The following is a 27,997-nucleotide window of genomic DNA, read 5'->3' on the forward strand; positions in this document are numbered from 1 at the left end:
TTGAACTCAGGCTGCCAGGCTTGGCAGCAAGTGCCTTTTACCTGATGAGCCCGTTCTCTGGCCCTTAAAACCTAAAGTTTTGAGTAACAATTCTGAATAACTATTTATTCACCTATCCCCGCTCTCTTCCAGTAGAAATGTGGTGATTTTATGGATCTTTTAATGATTGTGTGTGACTCAAAAAATCTGTTTAAAGTTTTGTCCCCAGCCTGTGTGTGTTCCTTAGGGTGTCGGCAGTTCCCCGTGTCTACAGACTGCTTTTAGCACTTGAGCACCCGTCTTCCTAGTTTCTTCCTATCCTACATGGACACTCCAAGCTCTTGTTTAAACTTCCCAGATCTTGATGAAACTGTCCTTTGAAGGAAAGGTTAGAAGCATAAGTCTTTAAAACACACTCAGAGAAGGAAAGCCCGGGACAGTGAAAGGAACAACAGGACCAGGAAGAGGCCCAAGGCAGAGGGACATGGGGACAGGACCAGGAAGAGGGCCCAAGGCAGAGGGACATGGGGGGCTTAATCTCTGCCCACAGGCAGCTCAGAGGGAAAGTGATAACGTGATTGCTAAACACCAAACAGCGCAACACCTACAAGGTTTCTATCTTTTTGGACACGATCAACTCAATCTCTATTCAGATGTAAGGCATTGTAAAGGCATCCTTGATCCATCTGGGTTCTGAATAGCTCACAGCCTCATGTTAAATACCTAATAACTGGGTGTTTGTGGTTCAAAATTCATATTGTAAAGATTTGGGTTATCTACTATTCATATTGCTAAAAAGGTACTTGCCTGTTCCTGAAGGCAAATAGCCTATAGCCGCCATATTCTGACCACTGTCTCAATCTCTTTCCTCTTTAAGGAAAGTGATCGATCAATTTAACTCAACATCCAGCTGTTGGCACTGTGACAAATAACCCATAAAAATATAGGTTTGTCACTTACATAGTTTCCCCATTTAGGCTTGTTCAATACTGTCACATTTTCTAAGCTACAGCATAGGCCTCATTACTTTCAACACACCAGATCAAGCTATGTAAGAATAGATTGCAATGCTGTTGCTGTTTCTTTTTGAGACAGGGTTTCCAATGTAGCCCAGGCTAGCCTTAAACTCAGGATCCTCTGGCCTCAGTCTCTCAATGGCTGAGAATACAGGGATTTGCCACCATTTCCTGTTCATTTTTTAATATACAGGATTCTTAGGTTTCAGGTCCCAACTCACCATTTACTTTTGCTTCTTGCATAAAGAGAGAATAAATTAAGGCTCCTGATGGTCTTTTTCACCAACTGGGAAAGTCAGAACAGGCCTCACATAGTGTAAGGCTATTCACCAAGCTGTAACTTCATTATTTAAAAGAGTTTCATTCGAGAGATTGTCAACCAAGGTATCAAGGATAATCATGACCACCAGAACTAAATTTGCTAATGACTGACAGTAGCAATTCATGTAAACCTCAGACCCTTCACACAGAGGTCCCCAGTGGCTCCTAGACTGCTGCTGTTCTATATCTCAACCTCGGCTGACACCCCTCCTTCCTGAGCATCCATCTTCTTTCTACAGCAGGAATAGGTGAGGCCATGCCACGGAGGGGGCAGGGGGAGTGCAGGTACAACTTCACAATCCCAGGTACCGTCTGGGCATGGGAACTTTAAGACAATTCCAAGACAGGTTCAACACTCTTCTGTCTGACTTCTTTGTGTGACCAGACTTTTAAAGTATGTCTGTTTCGTTTTAGGTTTTGGCCCAGGATCTCACTGTTAACTGCTGTGAAGTATCATCTCTGAAAGGGAAATGTCTCTGTGTCCCGGGAGAACTGCCAAGGTCCTTAGAACACCAGGGGCTAATAATGGGAGGTTTTTGTTCAGTTTTCATTGTAAGAAAATGGACAGAGGAGAAAGACCCTACCGTGGCCCATGGAATGTCTTTGCTAGACACTCAGATGGTTGAATACAGAACTAAGCAGGGCCACTCCTCACATTCTATGCAGTATTTCTACCACAGGAATGATTTTCCAGTACGTTGCGTCATGATGACGGTCTTAGGCCTGTTTGCAACCAAGACCAGTTTTAGGGAAAGCATTAGACATGCAACACAAAAAAAGACTGAGAAAGTTAGAATCCTGAAAATAGTTATTAGGAAGGTAGGCAGTAACAGATGGAATCTCACATTGAGACTGACACAGAGTGAGTACGGAAGCTGCTTAAAGCGAACAGTCGAAGAGGCAGAAGCAAGGCAAACTGCAATGCCAACAAAATACTAATGTTGTGCGTTTTCATCATTGCCCACCACGGTTGCTCTCCCTCTGCAGAGTAAGACGGATGACAATCAAGTCGAAGCTCACTTTCTCCTCTTCTCCCTAAAAGTTGGGCCCTCGAGAACCACTGAGCAGCCAGGATGCGCTCACCCTTGGAAGTGAGACCTATGCTGATGTAACCAGAGGTCAAGTTCTTGCCTTGGGCAGGGGCTTCTGTGTTATTTATGTGCCCCTTGCAGCAAGGACCAGTGCTTAGAATGCTATTGCTGTTTTCTAAACACAGCTTATAAAGACCTGCAAGCGCCATAGCCATGACATATGCCTGCCTGTGGCACAGAAAAACATTCTCTTTCTTTATAGATAGTCTACTGCCTTGTGAGCGCCACGCTGAATCCCACAGTCAAGATTGTTTGATGACTTTCCACATTGCTTTTTCATTTTCTTAAAGCTGTAAATCCACACATAAGCTGCCAACTTTGTATTCCTTCTGGGCATTTATGAGGTACTGCCATAGCCAAATCTGTATTTATCCCTAGTCCTGTTATATCCCCAACACCTCCAGCGATGCTCTGCTGGTGGTACCATTAACCACTGTAACTCCAGGGATGCACTGCCTTCACCTGCTAGCTCTGTAGATCCATAAGGTGAGGCTAGAGTGAGTAGGTGACTCCAGGGCAAAATGGAGCGACAGTACCAGGACTCAAACACACACAGAGTTTCCCCAGGGTCTAGTTGCTGTTCATCTTCTCTCTTACCTTCAATTGTTTCAGTCCTCATCAGGAGACTTGCATCAACATCACCTTTATGTATCTGCCTCTTTCCCACAGCCCCCTCAATTACTGGCTACATGCACTATCAACCTTCTAAATGCCTCCGGTCCAGTACCACTCTGCCCTAAGCCATCAATCCTCCCAAGGCAGGTCCTGTGTGTGATAACACACCAGGTCTCTAATGAGACCTTGGTTCCCAATGGTCAGAAACAAGAAGACAATGGGAGCAACGAAATCATGTGGCTGTCTGGATGAGACTGGTTCTATAATCCACATGAGTTTGAAATTAGACTATGGCCACGTACAATCTCAGAGTCATTACTTAACTCTAGGAAGACCCCTGAGTAACCAGTAGTTGAACAAACCCAGACTTCAGATAGCAGCTTCAAAGGCCCTCCTCCAGGAAGCATGGCTGGAGACTGGCACAAGCAGGATGGATCCCAACAGCAAGGGATAGATCTTAACTGCACTCACCACACAGGAGTGAAGTGACTCATGCCCGCCTTCCAAGATAGTAAACTTAAAGAGAAATTTTCCATAATCAGAATAGTGTTGATATTTTCTAATTTTGGAGAATTTGAAGGTATACAGAAAATACGAAGGCAGCAAAGTATTCCTTCTGATGTTCCTTTGATCTGTGCTTGGTTAAGGCTTGCTTTCATCAGCTGAGAGTCAGTGCTGAGTGAAGCATTTTGAACGATATGCACATCATGAGAAACACATACAATTTTCTTGCTTCTTGGACCCAATGTTCTAGAAAAGGGCAGAGCTCATTTTCCCCTTGTTCCTCTTCTGACATACTGAACCTTTCAAAATCAGCTCTGACTTGGACCTGGAGCCTGGGGCACAGCCTTCGAAAGCTCGGTTCCGTCATCTCTCGTGTCAACCTCCCTTCCATACCAAGCTGGGCAGAGACATCATTTGCATCATGTAACACTTAATTAAGGATTTAATTATTTATGTTTAGCAGGAGCAGAAGCATGAAATGGCAGCAAATGAAAATTAAGGTGTTGGAGGAGGGGTAGATGTGTGCATTTTGCTAACTCCTTCGAGCCTTGGGGAATATGAATCCTCTGTTCTTTTGTCCTTACCTAGGACTTATATCACTCACCTTGCAAAGTGAGTGCATCTTGTCACAGAGATGGTGATACAGCCCTTGGCACTGTAGTGTTTAACTTCAGACTCTTCAGGCCTGCCTACCGACACTCTTCACATCTACAGACACTAACAGTAGCTCACAATCACCCCGTTGCCCCATTTGGATCATGGCGCTCATTAACACCTCTTTATATACAGCTCGGAGGCCACTTATGTACCATCCTTGCACTGTCCTGCTACCACAGTGCCACTTTAGGGTCAAAGAAAAATTGTTCGTTTTCAAAAACACTGCTTAATACTGAACTCAGCTGGTGTATGGCGGCTGCGTATTTATTATCTTCCTTCGTTTGGTAGATAGAGGAGAAAAGACAAAGTCATTTGCACAAGCGCATCACACTTACCATTCATTTCGTTAACCCTGTCAATGGCCACAAATGCAGATAATTTCATGCAGGAATCTACATCTAAACAATTCATTGGTTTTAGACATGGTGAGAATTTGTTTATATAATCTTCCATTTCCTCTTATGAACTTCCTGTGACGGTTGACATTAATGAATTTAAGAGAGGTACAGACTTTTATTGCAAAAAAGGACGTATTTTTCCAAAAGGTAGCTGCAGAATATTTTCTTTCATACATGAGGGAGGGAGGGGGAGGGAGAAAAGGAAAACAAAGAGAGAGAGAGAGAGAGAGAGAGAGAGAGAGAGAGAGAGAGAGAGAGAGAGAGAGAGAGAGGTGGTTGGTACTTGGGAGAGATGAAGTGTCTTTCAGTAAGCCAATATTGAATTTCCCATTGTTGGCGCTCAGCCTGTCTCTTGGGAGGCACTTAATTGAATCAGTCTTGAAAGGTTTCCATTGTGTTTTTCCTCAAACCCTCTTATGGATCGCAGACACATTCACAGCGTGCATGGCTCTAGTGAAAGATGCTGGCATCCTATTCCTCAGTCTGGTCTCTGTCACAACGGCTCATGCCTCTGAAGAGGCTGGCATGCTTTCAGGTCAAGAGGAGGTTAAGACAGACAGGCACGTGAAGCGATGGCTCTTCACAAGGGATGGAACAAAAGTGTCAGGGAGAAACATGCTGTCTGGTCTTTAAGCTGCAGCAAAACCGTGAACAAATGCTGAACACAAGAATCAGAGCCACATGTCTCCCTGACAAGGAGCAGAGGCCAGGAGGCACAACAGACTTCTCCTACGGCTTCTGAGGGCAAGGGAACCTAGAGTAATAGGGACTGACGGGAAAGGGCAGGCACCAGGGGCACTGTCACCAGTATGTCTGACATCTTCCTTCTGGCTGTTCAGCGCTGTCTTTACAGAAGTATCATTTCAATGCAAGACCCCATGAGGAGATGTTAGCTATCGAGGAAAATTCTCAACGAAATGCTGCAGCTGAATTATTCTTAAAATTTCCCATCCTAACTTAAGCAGTCTCTGGCTTTAGCCCTATTCTCTATCCCACCTCACATCCCATCTAAAGCCAATAGGTGTTTGATAGGGTCTACACAAACCCACAAGGCACAGTGCTATGTGGTACTCCAAGACTTGCCAGGTACTTCTATGTGTATTCTTACTTAATACACACCAGATCCCTTTGTGAGAAAGATGCTATGAACTTGCTTATCGTGGAGGAAACTGAGGAGAAAGAGTTCTGAGCTAGGTGTAATGAATATATTAGCATCAGAATTAAGACTTAAACACGACTTTTAATTCTTAGTATAACACTATTTCCTCATTAGCTCAATTAAGATACTTTAATAATAATAATAATAATAATAAAAAAAAACCACCCTTAAGCTACAGGGAAATAGCTTTCAAATATCCTTGGCCAGTATGTGTTCAATGCTTTAACCTAGCAACCTGTAGCAAAGACTCTCATACAATATATACTCGATCTCTCTCTCTCTCTCTCTCTCCCTCTCTACACACACACACACACACACACACACACACACACACACACACGTCTGTGTGTGTGATAGTTTTAGTAACTGGACAATAATGCACACACACACACACACACACATATATATATATATATATATATATATATATATATATATATATATATATCTTCTTTCATTTTGATTTTCTGTAAATTACATCTCTCCCATTCATTTCTTTACAGCGTTTTCAAGCATAGCTGGCTTTTGCTGATGCTCTTCCCATCCTCTTCCCTTCCAGTGTCCCATGTCCTTCAGCAGCCCCCCTTGCCCTTCCAGCCACCTGCTGCTACTTATGACTTGTTTACTTGCCTTGATATGGGGTCAGGGCTTTCGCCTTTTGTCAGCTTTCCTTGCAATATGTTCTTCTCAAATGGCAAGTTCTACAAAACAGACTGGGTTTCTGTGAGTGAAACCTTAAGGGCAGTTAGAAGTCGCCTGTGTGGAGCGGCTGCAGCTTTGTGGTGTTCCCTTTGGTCTTTGTGACTCCTGCCACCTATGCTTCATTCAACACTAATGTTCTCTTATTACTGTTTCTGAAATAAGAACTTACTATGTAGCCCAGGATTGCTTGGAACTCACTATGTAGCTTAGGCTGGCCTCAAACTCATGACGATCCTGCTGCCTCTGGTTTCTCAGTGCTGGAATTACAGGCGTGAGCCACCCAGCTCGATAGTGGTTTTGTTTTACAAAACACCAAGCTCAGTGTTTGGTTTGCTTTGCTTTATTATATCATTTTTTTTCCTTTCCTTTTGAGCTGTCAGCCTTGAAAAATATTTCTCAAGTGGTGTGGTGATAAAAATCTCAGCAGCACTTGATGCAGCACCCAGAAATGGCTTTAGTCGGAGCCTCACACTCTTGGAGCCTTGAAGGGGTCTATTTTCACAAACTGGAAGAAACAGAATTAGGGTGTCAGCCACCCCCTCCCATCCGGAGAGAGCTGTTTCTATAAAGACTTTTAGGAGGTTGAAATGAGATCTAAATCTACCATGCCTTTTGTTAAAAGCATTAGTTAACTTTAAGTTGCACCAGCATGGATTCTTTTGAAAAAGTACAGCAGAGCTTCAAAGTCCAGTGCTGCCACAAGTTATGGAAGACATCTTGGTCTTGGCAAGCAAACAGCACACATACATGGTAAGGATCTGTTTTATATAAGAAGGCATGCACATAAGTGCTTCGTCTTGGAAGTAACTGATTCTTAATTTATCTTAATTTTATCTCATAGGGCCTACATTTTATTTTACTTTTAAAGGACCACTCTGCCTTATGCTTAAGAAGCTGAAATTTCAGAGCCATTTGCTAGGATAGTAATTACACATAAGTGGGAGAACTTTTTGAAGTCAACAATAAATGTCTGATGCTGTGGAAATCGCAGCTTGACTCCCACACTCGTTCTGTAGCAGGAGGCATGCAATGAATTGGCCCTTTTGAATTCTTTCCCAAATGTGCTCCAGATGTGTATAGATAGATCACTAAATATAAACTTAATTGCTTTTTTTCTTTTCTGCCCCACTGCTAAGCAACTTTTATACCAAAGTGCTTGAGACAGGATCAGTTCTTTACGGCCACTCCTTTTCAGAATACGATGAACTGGGTTTCTCTGAGAGAAAACTGAAGGGTATTTAGAAGAGACCTAAGCAAATATGCTCGCAAATACAGTCTGATTAATGCTGTTGCTGACAGACGGGCTCTCACTGCTGCACTGATGTGTTTGTTACAGCCATGATGGAGTCATTAGCTTTGTTTGTTTGTTTGTTTTTGTTTTTTTGAGACAGGGTTTCTCTGTATAGCCTGGCTGTCTTGGAACTCACTTTGTAGACCAGGCTGACCTCGAACTCAGAAATCCGCCTGCCTCTGCCTCCCGAGTACTGGGATTAAAGATGTGCGCCACCACCGCCCGGCTGAGTCATTAGCTTTTAAAGTAGCACAGGATACAAGCCACTAGACCTATCCTCACGTCACAGCTTTCCATTTGGCATCCTCCAGTCGCAGCACCTGGAACATGTCCACTGTTTAAGCTGGAGCATGGCTTTCCTGACTGCTGGCCACTCGCTATCTTTCTTTGCTTCTATAGGCCGCCAACTTTTAAAACATGTAAGTTATGTGTATGGTCTCTGTCCTTCGCTACCAAGTGCTGCTGCTCCCAAGTCCCCTGCTGTCATCACTTCATAAATATTTCTTACTAGAAGGTCACGATCCCTTCTAATTGCCAAACTGTAGGCTCTAGAAAATCCAGCTAGAAGGTATTAAGACCTCTTCCAATCCTTCCATTCATGCATGAAGAATACACATATGGTTTCAAAACCAGCAGTGAGTATGTTGATTCACCTTTACTTCTCCTAAAGTAATCAAGCTTTCAACGTGACTGTCTGACCGATAAGTATTTGATAGATCTCTATATGCATCAAGTATACATGTATCACATGGACCTGTCTGCATCACACAGAAACAAAACAACAGATTGCTTTATTTCAACTCACTGTGGGGTTTCGAAAAGTAGGTCAGAGATGGAAAAAAATAACGGTCCCAGCTGTGAGGGGAGTTACATTTAGAATAAGGCAAAACTTTCATTATCTCGGCCATACCTTTGACATATGGATTAAAAAAATGTTAAAAACAGAACAAGACAAAGAGATACAGACACAGGACAGTTGTCTGATACAGGCAACCTCAATTCCAGAACCCTAAACACAACACTGGATAGAGCTCAGTATACCTCATCAGGGGACTGCATGTGGGGAGAGATGAGACAATTACAGGGAGATCAGGTAGAAGGGAAGACAGTTGTAGGGGGATGAGGTAGAAGGCAGAGCCTCAGAAGAGAGCATCACTATTCCTTTCAGAATGTTCCTTCCTGTCTATCACCCTGAAAGGGGGAGACCAGCGTTATCACAGAAACTCCCAAATCAAGATGCAGAGCATGTGCAGAGCTCTTTGGAAAATGAATCAGCACCGGGCACTGCGCACAGTGCTGGGCAAACAGGAGCAGACAAGATTCCTGCCTTGCTGGAATTTATTCCTAAGTGTCAAGGGGTTAAAAAAAAAAAAAAAAGAGCTAGTGGCTATCAGATACCACCAGGGCAATGCTTCAGACAGTCCTGTGGCTGTCACAGAGGGCACAGGACTTCTCGAAGTTTAAATTAGAAAAAAATGCGATCATATCGTCAGGAAGAGAAAGAAGGGGAGAAGGGCTGAATAACTCACTACTTAGCCATCTAAGCTGGCTGCCTCTGTTGCTTTTTCACAGTAGCTTTAACTTACTTCTGGGAGCAACTGTCAGCTTAATGCAAAGAGAAGGTTGCTGACCCTTCCTGCAAAGTGCTGACTTTGCAAATTGTGTTCATAATGTAATGTAGTTTTCTGGGAACGGTGGTAATTTCAAGGCCTTCTGCACAGAGACGCTTTCAGAGCTTCACACCCCCCCAAATAGATGGAATAGGACAAGTTCAAAAGGTACCTTTGTCAACTTAAGTGTCCTTTGCTTTACCACAGGGTACAGTAGCACACAAGATACAAAAGATCCTTTTGTTTCTACCAAAGATGAGGAAAATTTGGTGAGCTAAAATCTCAACTCATGGAATTATATTAATCAATGCAGCAAATAACTATCTTTGTCTTGTTCATTTGTTACTGGTTAAGATGCTTAATAAAGTCATTTAAAATATTTTACCATTTGATGGTTAACACTAATTAAAATATTATCATCATCATTATTAGTGTGTATGTGTGTGATGTTAATGTGTGGCTCTGTGTGCCAAGGCATATATGTGTGAAGGCCAAAGAACAATCTTGTAAAATCTCTTTTTTCCTTAAACCAGTGGTTTCCAAACTTCCTTTTTTTTTTTTTTTTTTTTTTGGTTTTGCCAGACAGGGTTTCTCTGTGTAGCCCTGGCTGTCCTGGAACTCACTCTGTAGATCAGGCTGGCCTCGAACTCAGAGATTCACCTGCCTCTGCCTCCCAAGTGCTGGGATTAAAGGCGTGCGCCACCACGCCTGGTGGTTTTCAACCTTCCTAATGCTGCAATCCTTTAATACAGTTCCTCATATTATGGTAACCCCCAACAATGAAATGATTTTTATTGCTACTTCATAACTGTAATTTTGCTACTGCTGTGAATCTTAATGCAAACATCTGTGCTTTCTGAAGATCTTAGGCGACCCCTGTGAAAGGGGTCATTTGACTTCCCAAAGGCGTCACACCCCCCATGTTGAGAACCACTGCCTTAAACAGTTATGGGGGTTCTAGAGATCCAACTCAGGCCACCAGGCTTGTGCAATCTGCACCTTTACCTGCAGTTTTGATTGTAGCTTCTACAGGTATGGTAGGTAGGAGACTGCAATGAAATGAATGACCCAGCACTTCCTACATGATATATTGAGAAACACTCCCACAGATCATATTATTTGACTAATATCTACTGCTGGGCAGTAAAATTACATTCATTAATAGAAACTCCATTTCATTAGTTATTGTTCACTGAATTTATACTTCAATTAAAAAAGGTAACCTAAAACTCTTAATTAAGACAGTACCACTTAGCTGCTTAGAATCTTAAAACATTTGGGACTGTCTCATAAGACTATCCCATGGGCTCTAATAAACGGAACGTGGTCAATACCATTTCCCTGGACTTGATTCTCAGTCCTTTTGGATAAATTTTAATAAATATTTCAGTGAGTTCTACCCAAAACATTTCCTTATAATCATCAAATACATAACTCAGCTATCACAACACAATGTGTTGTCCACCAAGAAATCCTATCAAATATTCACTTATTTCATAAAAAAATTTATGTTGAGGCATTAGTCAGGACTACAGAGGACATGAAGACTCGGAAGACAAAGGAGTGTGAGAATTAAGGGTGGCTTTATAGCCTGTTCGTTCAAAAGAAGAATTAAGACAGGAAGGTTGGGTTGACGTAAGCTGTGCTGAAAGGTCTGGGAGTGGTAACAGATTTGAGGTTGGGCACCTGCCACTAAGCTAAGTGCCTGGGAAGGATGGAGGCAGGGAACACTTATGTCATCAATTCTGTGTTGGGAGTGCTGTAAAATATACTGTCTTGTTGACAAAAGTCACTACAGGACTGGGGAGTATACCTTCCCTCTGTGCTGCCACAGTATTAAGAATAACACCACATCTGTTTCTGCTGATGGTAGTTATAACTCAACAGAGAACATCTGGCGGCTAAATGCATTTAGCGTGTCACTCCCCTAACGGTCTTATCTTACTGGAATTCTGAACTCCTACTTAGAATCCAAGTCAAACTCTTAATGGCCAAGTCAAAGAGCTGGCAAGAGTCTTCCTCCAATGGCCAGATGATAAGTATGCCGTGCTGTGCTGTTGATCACTCCTAACTCCCCAGTCATGGTAGCAGAATGCACTCACAGACAACACATGACAGACGGGGAAGGCTGTGTGCCAACAAAACTTTATTTCTAAAAATGGGCTGTCTGCGGACATGGCCTACAAGCTGAGGTTGTGGAGTCTTGGTTTAACCTGTCAGTTGTGGGAGTAAATTAAAATCGCAATCAGACAGGTAGGTTCTCAGTCAATGAGACAAGTCTCTCAGCACACAGCATTTGCATCCAACCAACTCCTCTGGAGAAGGTACTATCAGACATGAATGTTATTAAAAAGCATGCCAAGTTACCTATCTAGCAAAGCATTTCTAGGCTTCATCCGTTATCTTTCTGATCCACTGAACACAGAACAACACCAATACAAATTTGAGAGTACAGTTATCAAGGGTTCTCGGGAGTGAGAGGATAAGCTTTTCCGAATTTGTGAGGTGAGACTAATCTGCCTCTTATCAGCTATCCAGAAAAGCATGTAAGCCATGCTCCTTTGGAAGATATATTTTCAGAAATGAATCAAAGAAAAGGCTTCTATGCCACTGTGGATTTGGATGAGTTTCAAATCTTATAAAAGAAAACGGTGAGACGCCAGTTTCTGCTGCACTGATCCTGAGGGTGCGCGATGATGTGCGTTTTCCTAGAACTGAGGGTTTGCTCTCTGGGATATACAGAGGGATAACATACCTCATGCAGGCCAGGTAGAGGTCCTGGCAGTACTGCAGGCCCACTCTTGGCTGAATAATGAACACGAATCTGAGACTTAACAAGGAAAGGAGTCGCCTAACACATACCCACTGACTTTGTGAATCTGTGCAATGCAATAGTGATTTCTGGTGTCTTGAGTTATGTCACTTGGGATCTGGAAGAAAAATGTAACCATGTTCAGTAGTCTGCACTCACTGAGTTCTGAGAGAAGACGTGATTGACGCAAGCCTGTGTGGGTATCAGAATTTGGGGAAGTGTTTTAGAAGTTAATTTTAAAGGCACTTATGGTTCATTAGATATAAATAAAACCAAGGACTATTAAAAACATACCATGTTGGCACATGGCTTGGCAGTCATGGGACTTTCCATCTTAATTGTAACGACACTGAAAATCCTCCCTATTTAGATGATATCTTTATAAAGCACCACCTGAAACAACATTTCAGTCACTCTTTAGCTTTTCTGATGAGACAGGCACTCATTATTTAACTACTGAAGTGACAGACACACAGAATCCATATGCCTGGTCTTCTAACACGCAAGCGGGAGGAATACAACTCAAGGTACCTGGTTCCCCTTGGAGCTGCACCATGTCACCGTCCTTCCAGAGTCCTTCTGGATCTCCCTTTTGCGTTACTTGATTCTAATTCATTGGTAGATGATGATAGTGTTTTTTTAATATGACTTGATGACTGAGGCAGAATAATAGGAAACTACCTTTAAATGACATTTTATTTGTCAAATACTCAAAAGGTATGTCTTTCTCAGTGGCCTTAAAGAAGACAGTAGTCTATTGCAGAAAGAAAAAAAAAATGGCTATAGTAAGGTTGGCTGAACTGATATTAGGAGATCAGTAAGGGAGCTTAGGTGAATCACCGGTGAAGTAATTTAAGTTTCTCTGTCGGCACGAATGCCCCAAAGATCAGGGAGATTAACTAAGCAAAGAGTTGTGAAATCATTTAGAATTAAAGTGTCATTCGGAGCAAGGCATTATAACAGGTGCTGTCATGAGACTGAGCACAGCCTACTCCATGCCAAATTGAGATTACACCTTTGTAAAACCTGGCAGGTTGTAGGAACTTGGTGGGTTACCCACAAATAGAGTGCAGGAAAAAGAGGGGATCAACAGAAAGGGTCTAAAAAGCATCGAATTACTGAGTGTCCAACTACAAGACTAGAATACACATATTTTTGAGACAAGCGAACACAAGCAGACATAATTTATTAAACTTTATGAAAAGAGGCACTATTAAACCAATAGCTGTTTTTGAATTATGACCCTATCATAACGAACATTTGTTATCTGGGCCACCGGTGATTATCAGTTTGATGGCAGCAGTGCAGCAAGGATTCAGTATGAATTTTTGGGCTGTTGGAATACTTATTGTGATGTGAATCTTTCAAAGCATATAATTATTGGACCTTGTTTAAATTTGGTCCTGATTATATACAAAGTCATAAGCGTGCATTCCAAAGAGGTAAAAATATGTCTTCCTAACTGCAATAATCTTGGAGGATCCTAAATTGTAGATGCTATTTAATAAAGGAGGAATCAAACTATTCAAGAATGTATTAGAAAGTAAAACCTACATGATAAATCCTGAACCATTCCATCACAGATTTGATAAAATCAGCGAAGTAAAAAGCACTTGTATAGCTCTTCCATTTTTATGCTTAGTCACAACCACGAAAGCATTACAGAGCCAAGTTGTTACTGAGAATGGAAAATGAAGGCCAATTATTCTGGCCTCCTGGATGCTCATATTATGATCTTACAACTCCAGGGCTTTATGTTCACAAAATTGCAAGATGTACATTAGCATACTACACGAGCTGTATAATTGAAGAAGTCCATGAAAACTGAACAAGATCATTCCAGTGTCATCCCATGCTATCACCGCAAGACTATTACTTTGAAATAATGATGTATCGCTAATTTAAATACTACAGAAACTTAAGTTCTGAAAAGCCGATATAACTTCCATAGAGTTGACACAATACAATTCAGAATCAGAGAAGAATAGCTTGAAAACTATAGAAGATGGGACTGAAAGAATTTATAATATTCATCTTGATGACTCCAGGAAGGAAGTCTGTAGGGTTGGGTTTTTTTTTTTTTTCCTGTTGTTGGTTGTTGTAAGCTAGTCACTGGTCTGTGGTGTAGAACAGGAGTCAGGCTTAGAGGCATAGAAAGCTCGGCTGTAAACACCGTAGGGTAGATATCAAGGGCACTGCTTTTTACAGGCTCTCCCTATTAATTATCCATGCAGTGGCTAAATTATCTGACAGTTACAGTCGCTTGTTAAATTAGATTTTTCTCATCTCTCCATTCTGCAGATTGGAAAAAATAAAAGTCCCTCCATGGGCTGCTGGAGTGGGACTGTGTGTTCTGTGGAGACAGTGAAGAGGAGTGGTGTCACTTTAATACCCGCCCCCCTTCCCCTTCCAAAGCAGACTGGCCAGTGGGCAGGGCCATAGTGGATATAAAAGTTTCACTTTTGGGAGTGCGTCATACTCTGGGAACAGCAAGACAAGGGGCTGTTTACAGTGAAACAACACCAGCCAATGATGTCATCAGGAAGGCACCATGTGGAGAGAACTCTTCTGTGGACCTGTGTGGGGTGGGGCTGGAATGTGGCCTAGATATCCCCTGAATAGAAATGATCACCAGTTCCTTGGACAGTATCTCAGCTCTGAGACAGGAGGATAGGGCACATTAATGCATCCAGAGTTCTTGGCGCATTAGGTTACACACTTCTCCGACTGACAGGACAGATGAGTCAGTTTGGATTAAAATGGCATAAAGACTCCAAGAGGCAGAAATGAAGTCAAGTCAGTTAAGTATAGGGCAGGAAATGAGGACAGTGACAAAAAAATATTTTGTTCCACTGACATGACAATGACATCATAGTAGAAGCAACAGTCCATTAAAGAATGGTGTGGTTGGCATAACAAAACCAACTCCCATGATGATAGAAAGACAATCCAAGTAAAAGTGAATACAAGATTTGGGAGAAAATGAAAAGATGGCACTTTATTCTCTTCAGAACGACTATAATAAAACAGACAACAAATCTTGGTAATGGCTGTAGAGAAGGTAGAACTTTCATGTATTGCTGGAAAGAAATGTGAAATGGTTCTGAGTAGCCAATGAGAAAACAGTGAAGGAATGGAAACGTGAAGAGTAGAACAAGCCCGGTCAAGAGACTCCAAAGAGAATCAAACAAAGCTACAGTTTAATGAAAAACCAAAACCCAAACCAAACAAACCACAACTAAGAAAACACACTAGTTAAAAAAAATCAAAATGACTGCAATCTATATATATCTTTCAAATAATTCTAAATATTAATGGCCTCAACTCTAAAGGATAAAGAAGACCCTATCTGTGGTCTACAGGAAGGTCATCTTATCCTAGTTCAATAGTGGCACAAATGTTATGATAGTAATCAACTGCAGTTTAAAAACTGCATTTAAGGCCCATATTCCATGAGATGGGACCCATACCCGACATTGTTAAAGTAGCCAAGAACTTGGGACTGGGTAAGTTTTGTGCCCTAGGAAAACCTTCTACTGTTATTCTGTTAAGGAAACATAGTAATAAATACCCAAAGCTCAGTGCATTTACTGCTCAACCCTCATCAGAGAAGCTCCTTCTTGCAACAGAGACCCACCCCAGAAGTAAACAATATACATCATTTTGGGAGAGACTTTGAAGCACTCACCCTAAATGAGATGTGTTTATCAACCTCCCCCTTTAAGGCTTAGTGATCTATGTGCAAGAGGAGGTGGAAGACTCGCCAACTGCCCACAACACCCGCCACAGGATCTTAAGACTTCTGGTGAGTGGAGCACAGCTTCTGCTCCAATCCAATTGCGCGGGACCTGAGACTGCATTAGTTAGGGAAGCAGAAACTGGCCTGAGTAGGGCCACAGGCCTCACCCGGCCGGATCAGCGCCAGGGTAGCGGGAGCGCAGGGTTGCCTGACACCCGCCAGCTACCCACGACCCCCGCCGCAGGATTTTGGGACTGCTGGTGAGTGGAACACAGCTTCTGCTCCAGTCCAACCACGCGGGACCTGAGACTGCTCTGGTTGGGGAGAGAGAAATCCGGCCCACATAGGGCCACAACCCTCTTCCGGTCAGAAGAGCACCTGAGCAGCTGGGGCGCAGGGTCTGCTGACACTCACCAGCTACCCACAACACCCGCCACAGGATCTTAAGACTTCTGGAGAGTGGAACACAGCTTCTGCTCCAATCCAATTGCGCGGGACCTGAGACTGCATTAGTTAGGGAAGCAGAAACTGGCCTGAGTAGGGCCACAGGCCTCACCCGGCCGGATCAGCGCCAGGGTAGCGGGAGCGCAGGGTTGCCTGACACCCGCCAGCTACCCACGACCCCCGCCACAGGATTTTGGGACTGCTGGTGAGTGGAACACAGCTTCTGCTCCAGTCCAATCACGCGGGACCTGAGACTGCTCTGGTTGGGGAGAGAGAAATCCGGCCTACATAGGGCCACAACCCTCTTCCGGTCAGAAAAGCACCGGGGCAGCTGGGGTGCAGGGTCGGCTGACACTCACCAGCTACCCACAACACCCACCACAGGATCTTAAGACTTCTGGAGAGTGGAACACAGCTTCTGCTCCAATCCAATTGCACGCGGGACCAGAGACTGCATTAGTTAGGGAAGCAGAAAAACGGCCTGAGTAGGACCACAGGCCTCTTCCGGCTGGACCAGCACCGGGGTACCGTCAGCTACCCACGACCCCCGCCGCAGGATTTAGAGACTGCTGGTGAGTGGAACACAGCTTCTGCTCCAATCTTTAAATAGTGACAACGATAACAACTAACCCCAGAGATTACCAGATGGCGAAAGGTAAACGTAATAATCTTACTAACAGAAACCAAGACCACTCACCATCATCAGAACCCAGCACCCCCACTTCACCCAGTCCAGGGCACCCCAACACACCGGAAAAGCTAGACACGGATTTAAAAGCATATCTCCTGATGATGATAGAGGACTTCAAGAAGGACGTTAATAACACACTTAAAGAATTGCAGGAGAACACTGCTAAAGAGTTACAAATCCTTAAAGAAAAACATGATAACATAATCAAACAGGTAGAAGTCCTTACAGAAAAACAGGAAAACACATCCAAACAGATGATGGAAATGAACAAAACCATACTAGACCTAAAAAGGGAAGTAGACACAATAAAGAAAACCCAAAATGAGGCAACACTGGAGATAGAAACCCTAGGAAAGAAATCTGGAACCATAGATACGAGCATCAGCAACAGAATACAAGAGATGGAAGAGAGAATCTCAGGTGCAGAAGATTCCATAGAGAACATCGGCACAACAATCAAGGAAAATGGAAAATGCAAAAAGATCCTAACTCAAAACATCCAAGAAATACAGGACATAATGAGAAGACCAAACCTACGGATAATAGGAGTGGATGAGAATGAAGATTTTCAACTCAAAGGACCAGCAAACATCTTCAACAAAATTATAGAAGAAAACTTCCCAAATCTAAAGAAAGAGATGCCCATGAACATACAAGAAGCCTACAGAACTCCAAATAGACTGGATCAGAAAAGAAATACCTCCCGACACATAATAATCAGAGCAACAAATGCTCTAAATAAAGATAGAATACTAAAAGCAGTAAGAGAAAAAGGCCAAGTAACATATAAAGGCAAGCCTATCAGAATTACACCAGACTTTTCACCAGAGACTATGAAAGCCAGAAGATCCTGGACAGATGTTATACAGACACTAAAAGAACACAAATTCCAGCCCAGGCTACTATACCCAGCCAAACTCTCAATTAACATAGATGGAGAAACCAAAGTATTCCACGACAAAACCAAATTCACACATTATCTCTCCACGAATCCAGCCCTTCAAAGGATAATAACAGAAAAAAACCAATACAAGGACAGGAACCACGCCCTAGAAACAACAAGAAGGTAATCCCTCAACAAACCTAAAAGAAGACAGCCACAAGAACAAAATGCCAACTTTAACATCAAAAATAACAGGAAACACCAATTTCTTTTCCTTAATATCTCTTAATATCAATGGACTCAACTCCCCGATAAAAAGACATAGACTAACAAACTGGCTACACAAACAAGACCCAACATTTTGCTGCTTACAGGAAACTCATCTCAGAGAAAAGGATAGACACTACCTCAGAATGAAAGGCTGGAAAACAATTCTCCAAGCAAATGGCATGAAGAAACAAGCTGGAGTAGCCATTCTAATATCTGATAAGATTGACTTCCAACCCAAAGTCATTAAAAAAGACAGGGAGGGACACTTCATACTCATCAAAGGTAAAATCCTCCAAGAGGAACTATCAATCCTGAATATCTATGCTCCAAATACAAAGGCAGCCACATTCATTAAAGAAACTTTAGTAAATCTCAAAGCACACATTGCACCTCATACAATAATAGTGGGAGACTTCAACACACCACTTTCACCAATGGACAGATCATGGAAACAGAAACTAAACAGGGACACAGTGAAACTAAGAGAAATTATGAATCAAATGGATCTGGCAGATATCTACAGAACATTCTATCCTAAAACAAAAGGATATACCTTCTTCTCAGCACCTCATGGTACCTTCTCCAAAATTGACCACATAATTGGTCACAAAACAGGCCTCAACAGATATAAAAATATTGAAATTGTCCCATGCATCCTATCAGATCACCATGGACTAAGGCTGATCTTCAATAACAAAATAAATAATAGAAAGCCAACCTTCACGTGGAAACTGAACAACACTCTTCTCAATGATACCTTGGTCAAGGAAGGAATAAAGAAAGAAATTAAGGACTTTTTAGAGTTCAATGAAAATGAAGCCACAACATACCCAAACTTATGGGACGCAATGAAAGCATTTCTAAGAGGAAAACTCATAGCTCTGAGTGCCTCCAAAAGGAAACTAGAGAGAGCACACATTAGCAGCTTGACAACACACCTAAAAGCACTAGAACAAAAGGAAGCAAATTCACCCAAGAGGAGTAGACGGCAGGAAATAATCAAACTCAGGGGTGAAATCAACCAAGTGGAAACAAGAAAAACTATTCAAAGAATCAACCAATCAAGGAGCTGGTTCTTTGAGAAAATCAACAAGATAGATAAACCCTTAGCCAGACTCACTAGAGGGCACAGGGAAAGCATCCTAATTAACAAAATCAGAAATGAAAAAGGAGACATAACAACAGATCCTGAAGACATCCAAAACACCATCAGATCCTTCTACCAAAGGCTATACTCAACAAAACTGGAGAACCTGGATGAAATGGAGAAGTTCCTAGACAGATACCAGGTACCAAAGTTGAATCAAGATCAGGTTAATGATCTAAACAGCCCTATATCCCCCAAAGAAATAGAAGCAGTCATTAATAGTCTCCCAACTAAAAAAAGCCCAGGACCAGATGGGTTTAGTGCAGAGTTCTATCAGACCTTCAAAGAAGATCTAATCCCAGTTCTTCACAAACTATTCCACAAAATAGAAACAGAAGGTACTCTACCCAACTCATTCTATGAAGCCACAATTACTCTGATACCTAAACCACAAAAAGACCCAACAAAGATAGAAAACTTCAGACCAATATCCCTTATGAATATTGATGCAAAAATCCTCAATAAAGTTCTTGCTAACCGAATCCAAGAACACATCAAAACAATCATCCATCCTGACCAAGTAGGTTTCATCCCAGGGATGCAGGGATGGTTCAATATACGGAAATCCATCAACGTAATCCAGTATATAAACAAACTCAAAGACAAAAACCACATGGTCATCTCCTTAGATGCGGAAAAAGCATTTGACAAGATCCAACACCCATTCATGATAAAAGTCTTGGAAAGATCAGGAATTCAAGGCCCATACCTAAACATGATAAAAGCAATCTACAGCAAACCAGTAGCCAACATCAAAGTAAATGGTGAGAAGCTTGAAGCAATCCCTCTAAAATCAGGGACTAGACAAGGCTGTCCACTTTCTCCATACCTATTCAACATTGTACTTGAAGTCCTAGCCAGAGCAATTCGACAACAAAAGGAGATCAAAGGGATACAAATTGGAAAAGATGAAGTCAAAATATCACTTTTTGCAGATGATATGATAGTATATATAAGTGACCCTAAAAATTCCACCAGAGAACTCCTAAGCCTGATAAACAGCTTCGGTGAAGTAGCTGGATATAAAATTAACTCAAACAAATCAATGGCCTTTCTCTACACAAAAAATAAACAGGCTGAGAAAGAAATTAGGGAAACAACACCCTTCTCAATAGTCACAAATAATATAAAATATCTTGGCGTGACTCTAACTAAGGAAGTGAAAGATCTGTATAATAAAAACTTCAAGTCTCTGAAGAAAGAAATTATAGAAGATCTCAGAAGATGGAAAGATCTCCCATGCTCATGGATTGGCAGGATCAACATTGTAAAAATGGCTATCTTGCCAAAAGCAATCTACAGATTCAATGCAATCCCCATCAAAATTCCAAATCAATTCTTCAACGAATTAGAAAGTGCAATCTGCAAATTCATCTGGAATAACAAAAAACCTAGGATAGCAAAAACTCTTCTCAAGGATAAAAGAACCTCTGGTGGAATCACCATGCCGGACCTAAAGCTCTACTACAGAGCAATTGTGATAAAAACTGCATGGTACTGGTATAGTGACAGACAAATAGACCAATGGAATAGAATTGAAGACCCAGAAATGAACCCACACACCTATGGTCACTTGATCTTCGACAAGGGAGCTAAAAACATCCAGTGGAAGAAAGACAGCATTTTCAACAAATGGTGCTGGCACAACTGGTTGTTAACATGTAGAAGAATGCGAATCGATCCATTCCTATCTCCTTGTACTAAGGTCAAGTCTAAGTGGATCAAGGAACTTCACATAAAACCAGAGACACTGAAACTTATAGAGGAGAAAGTGGGGAAAAGCCTTGAAGATATGGGCACAGGGGAAAAATTCCTGAATAGAACAGTAATGGCTTGTGCTGTAAGATCGAGAATTGACAAGTGGGACCTCATGAAACTACAAAGCTTCTGCAAGGCTAAAGACACCATCAATAAGACAAAAAAACCACCAACAGATTGGGAAAGGATCTTCACCTATCCTAAATCAGATAAGGGACTAATATCCAATATATATAAAGAACTCAAGAAGGTGGACTCCAGAAAGTCAAATAACCCCATTAAAAAATGGGGCTCAGAACTGAACAAAGAATTCTCACCTGAGGAATACCGAATGGCAGAGAAGCACCTGAAAAAATGTTCAACATCCTTAATCATCAGGGAAATGCAAATCAAAACAACCCTGAGATTCCACCTCACACCAGTCAGAATGGCTAAGATCAAAAATTCAGGTGACAGCAGATGCTGGCGAGGATGTGGAGAAAGAGGAACACTCCTCCATTGTTGGTGGGATTGCAAGCTTGTACAACCACTCTGGAAATCAGTCTGGCGGTTCCTCAGAAAATTGGACATAGTACTACCGGAGGATCCAGCAATACCTCTCCTGGGCATATATCCAGAAGATGTCCCAACCGGTAAAAAGGACACATGCTCCACTATGTTCATAGCAGCCCTATTTATAATAGCCAGAAGCTGGAAAGAACCCAGATGTCCCTCAACAGAGGAATGGATACAGAAATTATGGTACATTTACACAATGGAGTACTACTCAGCTATTAAAAAGAATGAATTTATGAAATTCCTAGCCAAATGGATGGACCTGGAGGGCATCATCTTGAGTGAAGTAACACAATCACAAAAGAACTCACACAATATGTATTCATTGATAAGTGGATATTAGCCCAAAACTTAGGATACCCAAGATATAAGATACAATTTGCTATACGCATGAAACTCAAGAAGAATGAAGACCAAAGTGTGGACACTGTGCACCTTCTTAGAATTGGGAACAAAACACCCAGGGAAGGAGCTACAGAGACAAAGTTCGTAGCTGTGATGAAAGGAGGGACCATTTAGAGACTGCTGTATCCAGGGATCCGTCCCATAATCAGCTTCTAAACGCTGACACCATTGCATACACTAGCAAGATCTTGCTGAAAGGACCCAAATATAGCTGTCTCTTGTGAGACGATGCCGGGGCCTAGCAAACACAGGAGTGGATGTTCACAGTCAGCTATTGGATGTATCACAGGGCTCCCAATGGAGAAGCTAGAGAAAGTACCCAAGGAGCTAAAGGGATCTGCAACCCTATTGTTGGAACAACATGATGTACTAACCGGAACCCTGGAGCTCTTGTCTCTAGCTGCATATGTATCGAAAGATGGCCTAGTCGGTCATCAATGGAAAGAGAGGCCCATTGGACTTGCAAACTTTATATGCCCCAATATAGGGGAATGCCAGGGCCAAAAGAATGGGAATGGGTGGGTAGGGAAGTGGGGGGCGCTATGGGGGACTTTTGGGATAGTATTGGAAATGTAATTGAGGAAATTATGTAATAAAAATATTAAAAAAAAAAAAAAAAAAAAAAAGAGGAGGTGGAAATATTCGAAGAGCCAAAGGTGGTGGATAACTCCCAGGAAACAGCATTGTCCAGACCTCAACAGGATTGATACCCACATGAACTCACAAAGACTGTGACAGCACACATTGCGTAGGCTCAAACCAGACAAAACACCAGTGCTGAGAAAGGGAGAGAGGCACAAAGTCCCATCCCTACCCCAGATGCTATTTGCAATTGATACTTAGTGAGAAAGGGAAAAGGCTTTTTCTTCGAATAGAGTGCCACTGGATATATCAGCCACACAGCAGGGTAGACTAACATAAAGAATACAACAGGTATTCCTGTACACAATTCTCTATGTTTTCTTTTGGTGTTTTGTCTTACATTTTTGTGTTTTGATTTTCATTTTTTTTCTGGGAGGGGGGAGACAAGAGAAGAGGAGAGGAGAGGAGGGGAGGGGAGGGGAGGGGAGGGGAGGGGAGGGAAGGGAAGGGAAGGGAAAGTGGGGAGAGCAAGCGAGTGCACGGAGGGAGAACACATGAAGGTGAGTGGGGAGGGAGTTGGGGAGGATTAGGGGAAGGAGAAGGAATATGATCGAAAGAAATTTAAATTGCTTCATGGAATGGTCACCATGTTAGGACACAGTGGTTCTGGGCGATGGCAACTCACCTCTGGCTTCAGAATAAACTGATAAATTATCTCTTATTCTCCTCAAAAAAAACCTCAGATAATGATTTCTTCAGATATATGCTGTCTGATATATTTATTATTTAGCCAACAGAGCCCTTCAGTATATTCAGTATGATGATTTAAATATGAAACATTTATATTACCAATGCTCGCCAAATGCTTTTAAGAGTAACTCATAGCCTGTAGCTTCTTCTTTGAAACTATAAAGCAGAGTACCGACACTACCTGTTGGAATCTGAGCTGCGAGTTTAAAAGCCCCGCATCTAATGGAAGGTTCAGTATGCACCGCATCCTGGTTGCCTAGGAAACCCTCACTAAATGCACACACATGGCAAGATTTTTGAGTTAAAAGTTTCCATAAAGAAAATAAAAGACCAAAATCCTAAAATCCAGCTTTGGCATTTCCTTTTATCCTTCTCTGTCTTGTCTTGTAAGCAGTGGGTTTGAACTCTGGGCCTCATGTCTGCTCTATGGACACTCTACGACTAAGCTATGTCTCCAGCTTACTCCTTTTTCCTCCTTCATGTCTCTCCTATTTTCTTCTGAGACCAAGCAGGCTGGCTCTGAACTTGGCTCCTCCTATTTGCCTCTCAGCTAGCTGGGATGGCAGGATTGTCACCCCTACCTTCTGTCCTCTGTAGTCTTGCTTCTCTATGTACAAGAGGTGCCTCCAATGGTCATCCTGATTTACACAGGACTTTGAATACAGGCTTTTGTATACTGTAGAAAAATATGAAGAAGCAAGAGACCGAAATAATGGATCTCAGAAGTCTTCATAGTGTGGTGAAAAATTACACACACTCAGTTGTTAGGCACTGAGTTAACCAAAGAAATCCTCTCTAGTCAACATTTGTCTTCAGTGAGTCGGAAGAAACAACAAATCTGGAAGGGTCAGCATAGGGGACACTCAGAGGACACTGTTAGGCTAGTATGGTAACCAAAAACAGCAGGGTGAACTCTGAGAGGGACAAACAGAGTATGCAAATATTCCACACTGGAAAGTAAAATGTACAGCATGACTTGACCTTAGGAGAGGGAAGAGGGTTCAGTTGGACAGCAGCCTCCATAGGGCAAGGTGGAAGCCATCTTAAAGCTCACACCATGGTGTGAGGTGGGTGTGGCAAATGGTATGTGCTGCTGTTTCTCATGCTGAGGTTGGAAGATCATGGCAGGAGGAAATCTGGGAAACAAATGAAGGAAAATGACATACAGGAGTAGCTGAAGGAATCACAGATGCCTTCTGCAGAAGATGTCCTGGGAACCTGCACACCCGGGAGCATTTCTACTTGAGGTGGTATGTACACTTGTTCTGCTTTCCACGGGTATTTCTCTGAGCAAAGGAAGGAGTCACAGATACCAGAAAATGATGAAAGCACTGGAGCCTCCACCCAGGAAGCATGCCTGTGCAATGTTCACACACAGCAGATTTCACAGAGAGTGGAAGCATGCCTGTGCAATGTTCACACACAGCAGATTTCACAGAGAGTGGAAGCATGCCTGTGCAATGTTCACACACAGCAGATTTCACAGAGAGTGGAAGCATGCCTGTGCAATGTTCACACACAGCAGATTTCACAGAGAGTGGAAGCATGCCTGTGCAATGCTCACACATAACAGATTTCACAGAGAGCTTAGGAATCCTTGGCTTAGAGTTATAAAGTAGACCCAGGTGTCATCTTACAAAAGAAAGCAGTTCCCCCGGCCCCATGTCAAAAACAATACTCCTGACTTGGAAAACTGATTGAATTTATCATGAGCAGAGGGAGTGGGAGGAATCTGTAGGTGACAGCCTGGAAGGTCTTTCTTCACACTGTACTTTCCTAATTGCAAAGGAATTTTAAAATAATTTCACAATATCAAATATTTATAATACTCTTTGTTATTGCTCTTTCCACGAAAGGGTTAAATAACAGTGATGTCCATTTCACTGTAGCAACAGATGCAGGATCAAACAGATAATCAAGGCAACAACCTGACTTCCTGGATGTATCTAAAAAGATTTCTCTTTACTAACTGTAAACCATAATGGTATAATCGTAGTGAGCATACGGTTATTATATTACAAGAAATAGAAAAGGGTTTTCCATAAGTCAGTTTTCAAAAGCAACTCGGCTACAGCACAGGGCACAGGTGCAGGAGCCCCAAGGTATTTTGCAAGGTTTATGCTCAGTCACAAAAACTTTCTAAGCAGCTAACAGGTCCTCCTAGCAGGTGCACCATGAGTGATCTCAATGACAGCAGGACAGGATTTCTTTGTTCTGTGGACCGCTATTCTTGGTAATTCACCAATGCCTAAACCTTAAGAGCTTATAAACAAGAGTTTATATGTTAAATGGTGAGAAGGCAGGTATATCTCCATCTTAACTCTCTCTAGAAGGAAAGCAGTAAATCAAACTACATGAGTGATGCCTATTTCTTTAAGAGTCAGACTCTAAGTCATCTGAAAATGCTTTCTATCGTTCTGAGAAGTCATCCTTACATTTTGTTTGAATTTCTTTTTTTTTTTTTTTAAGATTTATTTATTTATTATATGTAAGTACACTGTAGCTGTCTTCAGACACTCCAGAAGAGGGCGCCAGATCTCGTTACGGATGGTTGTGAGCCACCATGTGGTTGCTGGGATTTGAACTCTGGACCTTCGGAAGAGCAATCGGGTGCCCTTACCCACTGAGCCATCTCACCAGCCCTGAATTTCTTCTTTAAACTCTTCTTTAAATTCTTATGACTAATTATGGTAATAATTTTGAAAGACCCTCAACCCTGAAATAATTAGATACATCATATTTAAAATTACTTCAGTGTTTCCTACCTACATTTAGACTCACTTACAATAAGGTTTTATTAAATGTCTGTTGCCAACACGTGACACTGCTGCTTGAAAATGATTAACCTCGGTGTCCAAAGGGCCATGAACCTCACGGGGAAGACTCACGTGTCTGCCTCGTGGTTGAAAGGTGTGTGTGGGTGTGTCAGTAATTCATTAATGCTAATGATACACCTACTCCCTAGAGCCCTCAACTTTCTGGCTGCTAATCTTCTGTGGGCACCACTGGACTGTCAAGTAGTACTGTGTCTTCGTGTTCCTACTCTCTCCACTTCCTATGGCTCAAACTTCCCATTCAAATTGTTCTTTGAAAATGGAAGGGGAAAAAAAATCTACCATCAATGGTAGATTTAAAGCAACATGGAGACTTCATTCTCCCCAAATCAAGTAACAGGAGATTGGCAATAGACCTATAGAAACAATAGAAACATCTGTCAGACGCCAACACTCTGCTATGCCTGCCTTTTCTTTAGTTCTTAACAAGGCAAAAAAAAAAAAAAAAAAAAAAAAAAAGAAGCCATGTAGACATTAAAGAGCCACAGAAAATTTCAGGGTTATTTTGAAGGTATGCTTTCCATTCCCCTTTAGCTGTAAGCACAAGCTGATGAAGAGACTTATTTAGGACAGTGTTTTTCTCACTTTTATGTCACACACAATCACCATGAAGATTTCAGATGACGTGGATGGTCCAGCCTTATCTGCAGATTTTCTGATTTAGTGGGTTGAAGCAGGGCCCAGGAACCTGCATGTCTTGAGTTCCCAGGCAATGCTGCTTCTGGCCTCTGGCTACAGGACCATGCTTCCCTTCTTAACTCAGACCTCCATGGCAGAGGCTCTTAATTCATGTTCTAGACTAGCATCTGAAAGAGAAGTGAGCTATGCTACACAAGGTATTAGTAAAGACATCCACAGTCACGCCACCCTTAAACCCATCTGATTTCATCAAAACAGTAGTAAAGTATATAACTCTCCTGAAGGAAGAGATCACGTGCTGTGTGTGTGATGTGCTCATGTGTGTGTGTGTTGGTATACATATGTGCATGTGTGTGGTGACACCTATATATGCATATGTCTGGGCAAGCCATCTGACAACACTGAGTGTCATTTTTGAAAATGCCATCTGTGTCCTTTGAGACAAGGTATCTGACTGGTTTGGAACTCATCAATTAGTCTAGGTTAGCCAGCTAGGGAGCTCCCAAGGACTCCTCTGTTTCCATCTCAGTGGTGGAATTACAAGAATGTGTTATTGTGGGTGATGGGACTAAGCTCAGGTCCTCACACTTACAAACACTAGCAGCAAAAGTATTTCCCAAACCCCAATGAGCTGCTCCATCGGTTGCTCCTCTGGGCTTTAACCTTCTCAGGAAGGACTTAGAGTATAATAATTCAGGATAAGAATGTGTGCAGTATCCGTGGAGGGGTTGCCTTTATCAGAAAGAAGACCACCATACTCACCAGAGAGGAAATATGCCCAGCCGTGTGGTGATAAAAACCACGGCAAACATGACAAACAGGAGATCACACATTTTCTGAAATTTGGCGTAATTTGCCATTTTGGCAGCCTAGAAGAGGAAGGAATGCCATTCATTCAGTTAAGCTGATAAGAAAAGTTTCCTTCAGTCTGCATGAGCCCCAGTGACTTCACATAGCTTACCACATGCATAAGGATGCCTGCTACTGAAAAATGGTACACGCCACACAGCGGCATTTATAAATTACCCAAAAGTCTAGTGAAATGCAGAGTCAACCACACATACACTGCAACTGTCACAGAGCTGATAAAAAATATCTACTAACCTGAAAATTTCAATTATATGGCTGATTTTTAAGAGAAGAGA

At 42.2% G+C, this 27,997-nt stretch overlaps 1 protein-coding gene across 3 annotated transcripts in view; it reads right to left on the reverse strand.

Annotated features, from left to right (window-relative positions):
* Cers6 (ceramide synthase 6) overlaps positions 1-27,997 on the reverse strand; it is a 248,165-nt gene that overhangs the window by 19,487 nt on the left and 200,681 nt on the right. For all 3 annotated transcript variants that reach the window (XM_029473812.2, XM_021151369.3, XM_029473798.2), the window contains exon 8: positions 27,615-27,721. In XM_029473812.2, coding sequence (XP_029329672.1) covers positions 27,615-27,721 — 107 coding nt within the window. The remainder of the gene's footprint in view (positions 1-27,614; positions 27,722-27,997) is intronic.

This window comes from Mus caroli, unplaced genomic scaffold (assembly GCF_978045245.1).
Source record: "Mus caroli unplaced genomic scaffold, Mus_caroli_1 scaffold_2, whole genome shotgun sequence".
NCBI lineage: Eukaryota > Metazoa > Chordata > Mammalia > Rodentia > Muridae > Mus > Mus caroli.